Here is a 16,401-nt window from a genome sequence, read left to right on the forward strand (position 1 = left end):
TGAAAAAATGGATCTCAAAATCATACAGTCATTGTTGGAAAGGGTTAAAATATACAAAACTGTTCAGGACAAACAAGGGTCTCATGAACAACTATCAAAAAAAAAAACATAGCTGTGGATCATTCAGGTAACAACACAGTATTAAGAATCAAGTGTATGTAAACTTTTGAACAGGGTCATTTTAATAAATTCAACTATTATTTTCTCTTGTGGACTATATGTAAACATCTTTTTTTTTGGGAAATATCTTATTCAGGTCAGTACTAAATAAAAAATAACATGCATTTTGTATAATCCCTTTTATTTTGGTAAAATAATTAATATTTTGCAGATTCTTTTTTTTTTTTTTTTTTTTTTTAACCATTTTATAGCTTTCTTGTTGTAAGAGATTAAAATTTTAAGTCTTCAACAAAAAGATTTCTCTTACTAAATTTATTCTTATAAAATCTGAAGCCAAAAACAAAATAAGAGCCATATGCATGGATATGAAATCTAATATATGCCCCAGCTGCAACCATAACGCAATCCAGTCATGTGTGCACATGGCATTTATCTGTATTTGCTGCCCTCATATGGTGCAATACCTGAACATGTATTTTTTATTTTTTACTCAAACATAAACTGAAACACTTTTACAAGCATATATTTTTTTTTTTTTTACCAGCATATCAAGTTCACAAACACAAAATTAGACCATTCCATATTAAACAATGAACATAAAATATTTCTTTAAATGATTATGTATTAGGTAAATATCTATACAAATGTATTACATAATTAGACAATATTTTAAATGCAACAGTAAACAGTGTGATCATTATATATTATAAATCTATTTTTTTAAAAATTGTATCATACACATTTATGTACTGAAACAATACACTTTGTTGGGGTGGAATACATTACCATTTTCAAGGTTCGTGGTTTCAAGCAATAGATTGTTAAAGTTTGAGAATAAAGCAAAAATGTGCATATAAATGCTATGGTTTTTACAAATTAAGAGTTTTTATGTTTATTAAATGGTTTATGATTTTTAGGTTAGGAAGAGAGCAGGTATTTAAAATGTCCTGAGGGTGTCAGCACTGAGGCTTTTTTATTTTCTTGGTCAGGGCAGCTTTTTTGGTTGTTCCCATTTCCTTGTTTTCATTTATTTCATGGTTCATTGTTTGATTCACCTCCGTCTGTTCAAATATTGCACAATAATAATATGTCTAATATAATCTGGGTCTTATTTAGAGCCGCTAAAGGAAAATATTTACTTGCCTTTATGCTGACTAAATATCCTTCAGGCACGAAAACTGCTTTACAAAATAGTGATGTTTACTCAGTCTAGTCATGAAATGTTTGTACCACATACATATGAAAAATAACAATTAACATGTCAAACATCTAAAACAAATAGAGTTTGATCTTTACTGTAAAACAGGACAACAAACTCACAACTATTTGACGTAACATACATGTAAGTTTATTTTAAATTACATAGTTTGTATTTACATTTCAAAATATGAAATACATTAAAGATAAACATTCTTATGCTCGAAAGCTGTAATAAATATGTGTGTTATGATGGTGGGGAAAAAAACAGTGAGTAAAGATGGACTACTTAATAGACTTCAAAAAGTTGTGATACAACACATGTGCATAGTTTTTATGTCGCAGGTCGTTTGTGTCTGCCATGCTGAATAGACTTGTATCTAATTTGCCATAGAAAAGCACTGTACAAAGTCAAAGGCTTGAGATGGGATCTTTAGTCTGGAAGGTCACTGAAGTCACTGCAGGAGTGGCGGGGTCATGACTGGGTTTTGCAGGTATGCACATCTACCTCCTCTTGGCAGTCCCTGCAGTGAACTGCACAACACCAGTGGAACTTGCACTCACACTTGGTGGTGCGGCTCACACGTGACGTGTCATAGCCCCGCCCACAACACATGACCTCACAGCTGTCGGCCCCACGGGAGGTACGGTTGCACACTCGCCCACCTGTGCCCACAGAACCTGCAATGAATCAAAGATCTAAATGAGACATCAGATTTTAGTGAGACAAAACATGAACGGCTACATCAAAAACATTATAGATCCTCAATCAAAGAAACATGTTTTATGCCTTGGGCACTGAATGTACACTAAATGACGTAAAGTAAAGTAAAGGGTAGGGCTGTGCGATTATGGCAAAAATCATAATTGTCGATTATTCCCTTGAAATAGTAACTGCGATTATAAATTACGATTATCACAATTCATACTGAATGATGTTTTGAATAGCTTTCTACCATTGTTTGAAGCAACTGCATGCCACATTTTTATATATAGTTTCTTCTTTAAATATAAAAATAGTCACAATTTAAAAATTAAAACAGTGAGAGAAAAAACCTTAAGATAACCTGTAGGAAAGATACACACTCTCTCTCTCTCACACACACACACCTTGAGAAAGCAGAATAATGTAAGTGGATTTTTTTTTTTTTATTTCTTTTAAATGATTACATAATTGTGGCATCTGTAACTGTAATCACGATTAAAAATTGAATTAATTGTGCAGCCCTACTAAAGGGCAAAGTATGTAATTTAGCTAGACAACATGCAGAGGTTTGGTTGAAACTGCAAAAACCAACTTGCAATAATCTCAAAAGCATCAGTAAAAATGTGTTGAAAACTACAAACCAGTCAGCAATGTTTTGCATCATACACTGTAAAAAAAAAAAAATAATAATAATAAAAAAAGGTAAAATGTAGGGTAAAAAGCTGTACAGGAGCAACATCTTTGGTTTTATGGATTTATCTTAAATTTACATTTAAAAACCTTATTTCATCATTTAATATAATGTTAATTTACCAACCTACTGAAGTACTAAAATCTGATCAGCACCTGTTTAGTAATACACAGATAACCAGCAAAAGCAGGTTGTGATGAGAGTTACATGATAAACCATAGCAGCTTTTCCAAAAGCTGAGAAAGGAAATACTAATATATATACACTCACCAAAATTATAAACGCTTTTGTTTTTGCCCCCATTTTTCATGAGCTGAACTCAAAGATTTCAGACTTTTTCTATGTACACAAAAGGCCTATTTCTCCCAAATATTGTTCACAAATCTGTCTAAATCTGTGTTAGTGAGCACTTCTCCTTTGTCGAGATAATCCATCCACCTCACAGGTGTGGCATATTAAGATGCTGAGTAGACAGCATGATTATTGCACAGGTGTGCCTTAGGCTGGCCACAATAAAAGCCACTCTAAAATGTGCAGTTTTACTGTATTGGGGGGGGTCAGAAAACCAGTCAATATCTGGTGTGACCACCATTTTGCCTCACGCAGTGCAACACATCTCCTTCGCATAGAGTTGATCAGGTTGTTGATTGTGGCCTGTGGAATGTTGGTCCACTCATCTTCAATGGCTGTGCGAAGTTTAATGGATATTGGCAGGAACTGGAACACGCTGTCGTATACGTCGATCCAGAGCATCCCAAACATGCTCAATGGGTGACATGTCCGGTGAGTATGCTGGCAATGCAAGAACTGGGATGTTTTCAGCTTCTAGGAATTGTGTACAGATCCTTGCAACATGGGGTCGTGCATTATCATGCTGCAACATGAGGTGATGGTCGTGGATGAATGGCACAACAATGGGCCTCAGGATCTTGTCACGCTATGTTTGTGCATTCAATATGCCATCAATAAAATGCACCTGTGTTCATTGTCCATAACATACGCCATAACTCCACCGCCACCATGGGCCACTCAATCCACAACGTTGACATCAGCAAACCGCTCACCCACATGACGCCATACACACTGTCTGCCATCTGCCCTGTACAGTGAAAACTGAGATTCATCTGTGAAGAGAGCACCTCTCCAAAGTGCCAGACGCCATCGAATGTGAGCATTTGCCCATTCAAGTCGAGACCCTGATGAGGATGACGAGCATGCAGATGAGCTTCCCTGAGACGGTTTCTGACAGTTTGTGCAGAAATTCTTTGGTTTTGCAAACCGACTGTTGCAACAGCTGTCTGGGTGGCTGGTCTCAGACAGTCTTGGAGGTGAAGATGCTGGATGTGGAAGTCCTGGGCTGGTGTGGCTACACGTGGTCTGCGGTTGTGAGGCTGGTTGGATGTACTGCCAAATTCTCTGAAACGCCTTTGGAGACGGCTTATGGCAGAGAAATGAACATTCAATTCACGGGCAACAACTCTGGTGGACATTCCTGCAGTAAACAAGCCAATTGCACACTCCCTCAAAACTTGCGACATCTGTGGCATTGTGCTGTGTGATAAAACTGCACATTTTAGAGTGACCTTCTATTGTGGCCAGCCTAGGGCACACCTGTGCAATAAGCATGCTGTCTAATCAGCATCTTGATATGCCACAACTGTGAGGTGGATGGATCATCTCGGCAAAGGAGAAGTGCTCACTAACACAGATTTAGACAGATTTGTGAACAGTATTTGAGAGAAATAGGCCTTTTGTGTACATAGAAAAAGTCTTAGATCTTTGAGTTCAGCTCATGGAAAATGGGGGCAAAAACAAAAGTGTTTCGTTTATAATTTTGGTCAGTGTATGATATATATAAATGAGTTTATTCGCAAAAACAGATAACTTTAAAAATTTTTTAAAAAACATGCTTACTGAAAATTTTAAAACGTATATATACATATATATGTTTTGTGCGGCAGCGAAAAGGTAAAAAAAAAAACATTTGAACACGTTTTTCTCCCAGTCTTCACACACTCAAAAAATTATTTTAGTTATCACTACTTTTGTGCCATTTTCACTGCAAATATGAAAGCGTACAACATACAAAATATGAAAAGAGTAGTGCTGTCAAACGATTAATTGCGTCCAATATTAAAGTTTTTATTTACATAATTTGTGTGCATTCTGTGTATATTCATTATGTATATATAAATACACACACATGCAGTATATATTTTCAAAATATTTACATGTACTTCCATGTATGTGTGTATATTCATTGATATCGCATATAAATATTTTTAATTTATAAACATAACATATTATTTTAAAATATATACATGCACGTGTGTATATTTATATATACATAAATATACAAAGTACACACACATATTATGTAAACAAAAACTTTCATTTTGGATGTGATTAATCACGATTAATCGTTTGACAGCACTAGAAAAGATACATTTACTTGAAATGCAAAATTGTGTAACATATTTAGACCTGTGCTTTCAGAAGAAAAAAAACATACTAAGGTTGTGTACACATTTTTGTTTAACATATTATATCTCATTAATATGCATGTTTACAAATAAATTTTATGTATACATTGAAATTGTTTTACAAATACTTCATGTTTTATATTATTTTGTATTTTTTATTTAATTAATTATTTGAAAAATCTATTCAAAATCTATGCAATATCTATCTATCTATCTATCTATTTATCTAAATAATAAAATAAGAAAAAAATATTATTTTAAGCATGTTTATATTTTTTTTTTGGAAAAAAATGCATTGCTACAAATAAAATAAATTACAATTATTTTCTTACAAGGCCAGCAAAAAAAAAAAAAAAAATGCAGTGCAGATCTTTTTTTTTTTTTTTTTTTTACTATTAACCCTGAATAGCCTAGAGCTTTCTGGCCCTGCATAGACAACAAAGGTCCTACCATGGTCAAGGCACAGAAACGTAGCAGCGCACTTCTGGGATGCACCATTATCGAAAGTACCATGGCGCACACGTGTGGTGCTACTGATGTATAACACGCATACATTGGTCCTTGTATACAAGCAGAGGAATGCACACATGTCGTGAAAGAATAGTTGAATAGTTGAAGTCCTAATTTTTGTTTTTTTTGTGCACAAAAAGTATTCTATTAGCTTCGTAAAATTACGGTTAAACCACTGATGTTACATTAACAATTTTTACGATGTCCTTACTACGTTTGTGTCTCAAGTGTGGTATGACCCTTGCTGTCTACGGAGGGCCAGAAAGCTCTCGGATTTAATCAAAAATATCTTAATTTGTGTTCCAAAGATGAACAAAGGTCTTGCGTGTTTGGAACCACATGGGGGTGAGTAATTAATGACAGAGTTTCATCTATTTATTTATATGTTGTACTGCTGAAATCTATTAATGTAGTGAATAACTGAAAAATACAAATTCCTGAAGCAAGCAAACCTCGCTTGAATAGTCATGTGTAGTGCCTGGCAGATGTCTAATAGTGTCCAGACAGTGCCGTCTTGAAGAGGCTGGGTTTGTCGGCACCATGTAAAAGGATGACCGCTTGGTCCTTGGTCAGATGAGGGACTGATGATAGAAGCTATCAAGCATTGCTCCGGGTCTTCATCACGTACTCATTTCAACGGCTCTAATCTCGACAACCCCGCCCTCTTCGAGGCTGACGCGTCGCTGATTGTTGCTGATACAGAAATTGCTAAAGACCTTGTATAAACCCTTGCTTTCATGCTCGCCTGATCTGCAGTCTTTGTTTAGAAAGATCTCTTCAATGCCACTTATCCCTCAGCACTACACAAACAACCATGTTTGTTTCTTGTGGTTTAACCAAGATGGTTTGGTGTAAGATTTTAGGGTAAGAACAATCGTACAGAGAAGGCCAGAACTGCAAAACACTTCAGTCTACCAGTAGCGCCAGCATTGGTATGTCACCGCTGGTCTATTGAACTCAATTGCGAGTAGGCAGGCATGTGTCTGGGCATGACACGGCCACTCCCCCCCCCACAGCAGTTCATCAGGCTGGTATGCTGGGCTCATATCGTTTACATCATGGGCAGCCTTTACCTGAGCATGCATCTGCTTATTGAATTAAGATGAGGGGGTGCCAAGAGATGAGTTTAACATGTGTGACCATGGTGAGAGCTAGTAATTGATTTCACACTTATGCAGTCGAGGTATAGTCTATGTCTCCTAAAACTGACATCAAACAGACGGCCCAACCAAGAGAGTTTCTCACAGCCACCACACAAGAGAGGTCACCACTGAAATATGGTGGTCTCGATTTTTTTAAACGGCCTTTCAGAGCTGATGAGCAAAAAAAAGAGCAACTATTAAAAAACACAATGTGTCATATTGTAGGAATCATTAAAGCAAAAATGAAAACTTTTCAAAACTGTGACTTTCTTTTCTGAAGATAGTTTCAAAAACATCTCAGGATGCATCCGAAATCACTTACTTTATAATATACATATTAGACGAAAAACAGTATGTGAAAAAAGAGAATTCAAATTCACAGTATTCATAAAACAGTATACAAGTGAAAAGTACCCGGAACTAGGGTGTGCGATATATTGTTTTTGCTCTGTTTTGTTAATGAAAATAGCTCTAAACAAAGCCAGAGCAAGGTGTTTCATTACTGAATCAATCAGCCATTCAAACGAATCAATTAAATGATTTACTCATGCAGTGATCTGCCACAACCTACCGGCGATTTTAGGGTTCTTAGGGGTTCAAGAGTGTTGCGCTGAAACTGTATTGTAATTGTTAGAATGGCCAAGGATCAGCAATCTCCATGTAAAACTGAATGGCCAGACTAAACCGTAAATTGTAGACACTTGAAACTTGGGATGGTAGTACTCACACCGTCTACAATGTCACCAAGGCTCACCCCAATCGGCCGGGGACGGGGGCAGTATAGTGATCAAAAGTACAAAATCCCTCATAACTCCTAAACCATCAGTCAGGCTCATGTCTAATGTCATTGGAATCGGGTATTTTTGATTTTTTTTTTAAAAAAAGCATACTTTTACGAACTAGTCCTGGGTTTTTCGCCTGCCTGGAACCAGCCCAGTGCAGGAAGATTCTCCGGAGAGTGAAAATAAATCATTATAAAAAAAAAGTTGAACTTTCGACTCCGTCGCAAAGGGACGGCAAAACGTTAGAAGGGCACAGGGCCACTTTTACTAAAACGGCTGTAACTTTTGAATGGAATGAGATACCTTTGCCAAACTGAGAACACGTATGTAAGAGCTGAATTTGAGGTCACATTAAAAAAGTTGTGGAGCTTGACCACTTGCTGGTGTTATAAAAGGATAAAAACATAAAAACGGCTATAACTATGTAACCGTTTGAGCAACTATTAGACAAGGCTAACGGAGACTTAGTTGGCCTGTCTGATTCACACCACTAAAGGTCTGTGAGAAATTTGAACGAAATTGGCCACTGGGGGGGGTCGATATCCCATTTTTCAAGGGAGTAAACGATTATATATTGTGTGTTTTATCACACTTACACACAATATTCATATCAGACAATTGACCTCCTTATTCCAAACAACTTTGCCTCTAGAATCACTGCTGTCAATCAAACCATTTGTTAAATGATTGAGAACCGCCAGATGATGTAAAAAAACCTACTTCTGTGAACTTGTCCTAGGTTTTTCGCTAAATCTGGGAAAAAAACCAACACCACAGTATAATTTTCTGGACTCTCTAGGTCAATAATTATCAAAACATTTACATTTACCCTTTGGGAAGCTATAATGCGGTTGTTAAGAAAAGCAGCCTGTCTAAATATACTCAAAAGCCTATAAAGCATGAAGGAAAACTCAAAACTTCACAAAACCTGGTGAGCACATGCCACAGGTGATTCAAAACAAGCATGCAAAACTTTAGGGAGATCGGACCATAGCTAGCTATTTAACAGTCATAAATGTTAAATAACATCATATTTCTATGGTACATTTCCTTGATTTGCCAAAAATGTTTTTTAAATCACTGATTTAGGCGGTTACAGGCTTGCTAAATAATATGTAATGTCTTTTTTCATATGTGCTTAAATGCCTTAAAGCGCTTGAACCCTGGTAATCGCTGCTTGCAGCTATATTATTTAATGCATATTTTTTCCCCAAATCATTTCAAATATCAGTATTTTATGGTTTTAAAGAAATCAAAACTATTTTGCATTATTATACATCATTAATGCATTTGTAACTACAAGTTACATGCATTCATGTCCTGCATTAAACAGTCTGTGTAAATGCATCCAAATGCCAAATGATTCTGTGCCATCTCTGCATTGCAAACACAAATTTTGTTGATACTGATTTCATTTGATTGGTAACAGCCTTATAGTGTCTTACTATTTGAATCTATTTATTAAACCTTATTTAACACAAAAGATGATGCATACATTTAATTAGGTTAGAAAAAACTGGCCTTATAAAGGTAAAAATCGATTTACTGGAAAAGTTTATTTTTGTTCCTCCTGCGAGCTAATCACTGCACAGAATATGAAGAATAAACAGTGTATTTTTTTGTATTCTGCAGAAGAAAAAGTCTGGTTTTGGAACGACATGAGAATTTTCATTTTTGGATGAAATGCCCCTTTAGCTTATAAATGAGCAGTTATACTGACATACAATAAATAATAAATACCTAAAGTGGGTTCGACATACATCTCAAGGCACTTAAAAGAGACATGACCTACCTCTCTAAATATTCCTTCCTGCCAGTTTTAGGCAGAAAATATAGAGGTGCCGCCGTGGAAGGCAGTGATTTATAGCATTTGCGCGTAGGGATTAAATTTCAGCTCCCGTTCTGCCCACAAAACTGTGGTAATGTGTCTAAACACAGCGTCACCTGATAGCAGGGATCATCTGCAGTCTGACAGGCACCCCCTCCCTTACTGCTTCCCACATAGGTACACCTGGTGTTATTCAGTACGTACACACACACACACACACACACAGAAAGGTAAAAAGAGATAAACCTCTGCCTTAGGGAGGGAATCTTTACCGGCATTCAGGTTACAGGATTGGGTTATGACTATTGTGTATGTAATAACCAGCTAAATAGCTCACGTCCTCTGATTACAACTGTGTTTGGGGGCAAAGATTAATGCCTGCTGATTTCGAGCGGAGTGTGGGAGTCTTGCAGGGTGGAAACACAAACACTGAGTTATGAAACATGATGGAGTACTGCGGATTTGATTTATCAACTTAATTCACCTCGTGAGGTAATGCAAATAAAGGAACAGTTCACCGAAAAATGAAAATTCTGTCATTAATTACTCGCTCTGATCTTGTTCCAAACCCGTAAGACCTTCGTTCATCTTCGGAACACATATTAAAATGTTTTTGATGAAATCCAAGAGCTTTCTGACCCTGCATAGACAGCAACGCAACTGACATGTTCAAGGCCCAGAAAGGTAGCGAGGACATCTTTAAAATAGTCCATGCGACATCAGTGGTTCAACCATAATTTTATGAAGCGACAAGAATAGTTTTTGTGCCCAAAGAAACTTTTAGTACCTTGAACTTGGTAGTACTATTGCTGTCTATGCAGGGTCAGAAGGCTTTTAGATTTCATCAAAATATCTTAATTTGTGTTCCGAAGATGAACCTTACATGTTTGGAATGACATGAATGACAGAATTTTCATTTTTGGCCGAACTATTTCTTTAAGGTTTCCCTCAGCACACTTACCAGACTCATGGTCCCATATACAGTAGTCAGGTGAGTCTTCAAAGTAGACTAGGTCATTTTTGGTAGGCCTCTTAAACATCCTGTAGGCACTTGTGAAGCCTGTTCCATACTGGTTCATCACCACCTGAATGGCATTGTTGTACTTTTTGCGCAGATAGTCACCGGTCTGCCTGAAGTCTGCCATGGCTAACCAGCATGTACGTACATTGCATGAGCCACTGACACCATGACATTTACACTCGAGGTTCATAAAGCGCTTTACCGCCTGCGAATGACAAAGGAGACAATGTCTACAGTATGTCTCTCTGATTGCATGATGCATGCAGCGGTCATCGATTATAATTTGTCAACATTTCTTTTCGCAGTATGTGTCTCAACAGCTGTTTATTGTTACCTTCCTTCCTGCACGGTTGTTGTGCAAGTTCATGAGTGCCCGTGCATCTCTCTCTTTCCTCTCCTTGGCGTCAACAAAGATCTGAGTGAACTTGATCGCGTGGTCAACATGATCGCTGCACCCACCCCAGTCGAAAGCTCCCTTGGCATCACGAGATGAGCCCTTTTTTCCAGGGTCGCAAGAGCAGTTTTCAAGTTCACCCTGACTGCACGCCCTGGTCAAGGTGTAGACCATACCTGCTGAGGAGATGGCATAGACAAAGGCGGCCTCACGACTACCTGAGTAAAAGAAAGAGGGAATAATGTTTAGTTTAGTATAATTAAGAAATATATACATCTAATACTAATCGAATAATCGCATCTGTAATAAAAGTTTGTTTACATAATATGTGTGTGTACTGTGCATATTTATATTTATATATAAATACACACACATACATGTATATAGGTAAGTAATATATATTGTGCTAACACAAACTTTTATTTTGGATGCAATTAATCGTGATTAATCGATTTGACAGCACTAAAATATATACACACATACACATATAATGTATACACATGTATAAACACACACACACACACACATGCATGTATATATTTAAGAAATATATGTATTATGTAAATAAACTTGTATTTTGGATGTGATTAATCACAGTTAATCGATCTGACAGCATTAAAATGTATACGTGTGTGTGTGTGTGCATTTTAGCAATGTCTAATAGATTAATCGCAATATATTTATTTGTTACATACTTCATGTAAACAAACTTTTATTTTGGATGCAATTAATCACGATTAATCGATTTGACAGCACTAAAATTAATACTGCACACACACATACACACCCAGTTTTGACCAAGGTGGCTTTTAGAGGGTTTTGCATCTGAACTCTTCATATATATATATATATATCATGTTAATGGTGCATTCCAGTTAATCTCAATCAAACTGCACTTGGGTTATTTTGAAGTAAAAATAAGTAAAAAGTAGCTAACTAACACAATAAAACATGATAACATAAAAACATGATTTTTAAAAATGTAAAAAAACCCCTGAGTTATCTGTTTTTGCAAATAAACTCTTCATATATATATATATAGAGAGAGAGAGAGAGAGAGAGAGATGTAGATATATATATCACACACACAAACATATACACACATATATGTATAGATTTCATTAATACATTATTATTATGTAAATACAAACTTGTATTTTGGATGCAATTAATGGTGATTAATCGATTTGACAGTACTAAAATATATACACGTGGGTGTGTATGTATTTTACTCATATGAAATCGATTAATCATGATTAATCGATTTGACAGCACTAAAACACACACACACACACACACACACACATGTATATATATAAGTAATATATTATATATTATATAAATACACATTTATTTTGGATGCGATTGATCGCGATTAATCAATTTGACAGCACTCAAATACACACACACATACATGTATATACTGTACATGTATGTATGTACTGTATATATATATATATATATACTATACATTTTATTCACACAAACACACTATATACATAATGTAAATTATATTATTTTATTGTGGATGCGATTAATCGATTTGACAGCACTAAAATATACACACACATACACATGTATATATTATACATGTATGTATGTACTGTATATATATTTATATATTTTATACATTTTATACACACACACACACACACACACATATATATATATTAAATTGTATAAAGTAAGGGCTGATAAATAAAATTCAAATAATTTAAAGAAATGTTAAATAATGTAAATATAATCATTTAAATATTATAAAAAAATATTTAATTTTATTCTGCACATGAATATAATAATAATTTATTATAATTTTAATAATTTTAATTTAATAATAAGTTAATAAAATAATACTTTTTTGTACTAATTTATACATACACATGAAAACTTCAAAAACTTGATTCTTAAACTATAACTGACTGTATAAATTTTTCAAATGAAAACATACTAATCTCATAACCCGTTATATAAACACAAGGTTTACATCGGAAAGACATACGTCTTAATTTTGTGAGCTTATGTGTGAAGGTGAATAATGTGGAAAACAGTCTGCTATGACTGTATAAAGAGACGGAAGAAAAACAACTGTAACAAGCAACAGCCTGAACAAAAAGTTATAAGCTGCAGCTTTTCACATGTGTACCAAAGATGTTTCCGTTCAGCAGCTTTGTCAGACAGGCAGAGAATGCCTGCCATGAAATCCCCGCAATTGTTTTAAATTAGTGCAGTGACATTGACAATAAGTAGATTCTCACAGTGTCTTTCTGGGAGGTCTGAATACCTTAAAGCAAGAAGATTAAAGTCAGAGGTTTAACCTAACTTTAATGTGTAGAGCAGCTTAGAGGCCTGGGATACAGAGTTCCTTTGTGGATGTTCCCATTAATATGATTTTACATGAGACGAGAAAACAGAGGCAGACACACTTACAGTCGCAAACCTGAAGTCACAAAACTGCCAATTACACCTAGTTAAAGCATCAAGCTGCTGAGCAGCTCTGAATTAACTCACCAGACACAATAATCCAGCCTTTCTTTTCACAATAGAAAGTAAAGGATACACTTGCATGCTAAGTGACACTATTGTAAGTTATCGACTTAGATTACATCTAGACATCTTGAGATGATCACAGAACAATACAGTTTTCTTAGGGGTCATTGTCATGGCTTTTTTTTTTTTTTTTGGTTCGGATCTGTATTAGTTATTTAAACACAAAGACTATAACACATATTTTCTATGATGAACTTGTTTGTGATTTCTAATTTAAAATTGTTTTAATAATTCATATTAGGCTTAAAGTCACAGTCCATATGTCAAAATTTCAAGGTGGTGCAACTATGAATAAAAGTTTCAATTTAAATTCAGATTTTTTCATACATCCTATGTGTTATTGGCCTATATACAGTACTATATGTTGCAAAACTTGATATAAAAATTTATTTTTAAGAATCCACAACTGTGCAGCACACACAGATGAGCAAAGAAGGGGTCGAAAGCACACCTAGTTCATCAAGTTTTACTTACTGAAATATGATCTGATATCAGATAAGGAATTTCACTGCAGGTTGAGCGCAAAGAACATACTGTATGTGCATGCAACCGTTAGACTTGAAACAATACACTTGAGCCTTACTCACTTCGATGCAAAAGCCTCCCAAACAGATTGTGCTCCCGCGCCATGGTATTGCAATTCCATCGGTGGTTCCGGAACTGGTGCTGACATTCTCCGATCCAGTTTTTAATTCCAGCTCCGATAGCCTGCATCACCTTGGGATGCTGGCGGCACAACTGGCGTTGTTTGTTAATTAAGCCCGGGATGTTGTCGCACATCACTTGAGATCCAAGAGTGCCCATGTACCTGCATAAAAAGATGAAAGCACAGGGAATGAGCGATGGGAATCTCAAGTCATCATGTTTCAACACACAACAGCGTAGTCTGCAGTCTTTAAAAAAAATAAAGATTAAAATTATAGAAGTAAAAATTACATATTAACGTAAAAAACTCTAGTTAGTTACATTTATCAAAATGTTCCAATAACTCCAATAGTTAACATTTAACTATTAGTCGTTTAAATCATAGTTTTAGTAACTAAAGCATTACTAAAATTCAAATAAACCAAAAATGTACCCACCACCACGACCCGTCGACCCTTGATGTGAACCAGCAGATTGCCACGGACAGATAAAAACATATTCCACTTGGCAAAAAGTTCATATTACAAAATTAGTATTGATACACTCATTCGTTCAGGCGCTTATCTGCGATTTAACAACAAATAAATGAAACACGGAGTGCATCGAGCGCTGAGGCGGTCGGAGCAAATTGGGTATTTACTCTCCCGGATGAAAAATCACTGGAGTGACGCGACGCAAGTGAGTGGAGCGTCAAAGCATCGTGGAGTGTGATGTGTAGCGCTGCAGACACAGCCTGATGCTCTTCCTCGGTCTGAAGTGGCTGCAGATAGCTGATGATCTCCTATCAGGTTTAAATTGCTTACACAAGGGGTGGGCGCAGTCCTGCCTCAGGAATGAAGTGAAGAAATTAGATGTCTGAAAGTATCTGTTCAGGCTAGCTTGACACCAGCCACAGGTTTGGCTTATTTCCAAAACAGCGAAAGTGTAGAATGTGGTCCAGCGTGAAACGTCTACTCAGATCTTCCTGAGACCCGGCACTTTTTGCTTTTTTAAAATAATTATTTGTCACATAAATTATAGTAATTAATTAATTTATTTAAATAAATTTATTTTTACGTTTATTATTATTATTATTACTATTTCTAATCTCTGTAAATGTTCTCCAAATCGTAAAATATGGCTTAATTGACTGAAGGCACAAAAACTTCTGCTCTTGATGATGTGCATTGAGATTGGATTATCACATTCTTTTGAACTTTTCACGAACTGTTCAATTGTCGCACGGAATTTCCTCTATCTTTGATCACCAGTTTATGTGAAAGAATTAATATGTCCGCCTTTCTTGTATTGTGAGGTTCTTTCTACCGATGGGAACTAAGATTAGGAAATTAGGCTATTAGGAAAACCGGATTCTTCTCGTGATCTCCGTGGAAAAGGTGCGGCCGCAAACGCGTGGAGAAGACTTGTCATCGGTAATATGATGGAATTTAAATTGGCCTAATTTCATCAAGTCTATAAAGAAAGACTATATTTTGAATCCTTTAAGTGGCTCTGAAATATCATAATCCCTTAAAAATAATTGAGAGATTGTGACGTGGTTTAGATGAGAGCTCAGATTTATTTTATTACAAACGTAAGGCTTTCAAAATTAGATTGCTTGGAAAAGGACATGCTTGTAACTAGTGTGCAACGTCTTCGGTGACTTTCTGGATGCTAATAATAACAGTATTTAAGTATTTTTTTTTCCTTCTACTTTGTGTAGCTTTTCCGCCTTATTTTTCAACGTGGAGTCATTTTCTGTCAATGTGCAAAACGTCTGTTTCATAAAAATAGGTAGAAAATAAAGTGCCATAAACAGTAAAACTGTTTATACTACAAACCACTGTGTTCATAATTAAGACAATATATTAAAATAATACGGTAAGACACACCAGCTTACGATATCAAGCAGCAAAATGAGTTGTTTACAGCTAAAAAAAAAAAATAGCTGGATGCAAATGAGACCAGAACCCTCGTAAATAAAATTTAGAAATGGCCACGCCCACTCATGGGGAAAAATAGATGATTTGAACTTAAGTTACGATTTGGTCAGTTACCCGGATTCGCGGTCATACTGGCAATACTCAGATGTAAACAACAGCATGGATTGCACAGTTAATATACCACTGAATACGTTTTTCTGCTAATTGATGCTGTCTAAACCATGGACAAAAACGTGTGGAAGCTGCTAAATCATACAGAGAAGGACTTGGTAAGCAGGAAAGGGCACAATATTTTGACAAACTAAAGTTTATATGTGGTGATATATAAGAGCAGTATTAAGATATTAGCCTGCGCATGTGTTCCTGAGTTAATTACATTTATTTTGGATTACATTTTAATCCAAAATTTTAGT

General features: G+C 35.7%; 1 protein-coding gene across 1 annotated transcript; it reads right to left on the bottom strand.

Moving 5' to 3' along the window:
- Positions 1-960: 960 nt before the first annotated feature.
- Positions 961-14,816, bottom strand: wnt2 (wingless-type MMTV integration site family member 2). Its single transcript, XM_051135317.1, has 5 exons — positions 14,504-14,816; positions 14,009-14,229; positions 10,815-11,092; positions 10,421-10,685; positions 961-1,998 (listed from the first exon to the last, which is right to left on the bottom strand). Exons 1-5 carry the CDS (start codon positions 14,584-14,586, stop codon positions 1,793-1,795), a joined length of 1,053 nt encoding a protein of 350 aa, XP_050991274.1. The 5' UTR covers positions 14,587-14,816; the 3' UTR covers positions 961-1,792.
- Positions 14,817-16,401: the final 1,585 nt, after the last annotated feature.

The sequence above is a fragment of the Labeo rohita genome, chromosome 18 (assembly GCF_022985175.1).
Source record: "Labeo rohita strain BAU-BD-2019 chromosome 18, IGBB_LRoh.1.0, whole genome shotgun sequence".
Lineage (NCBI taxonomy): Eukaryota > Metazoa > Chordata > Actinopteri > Cypriniformes > Cyprinidae > Labeo > Labeo rohita.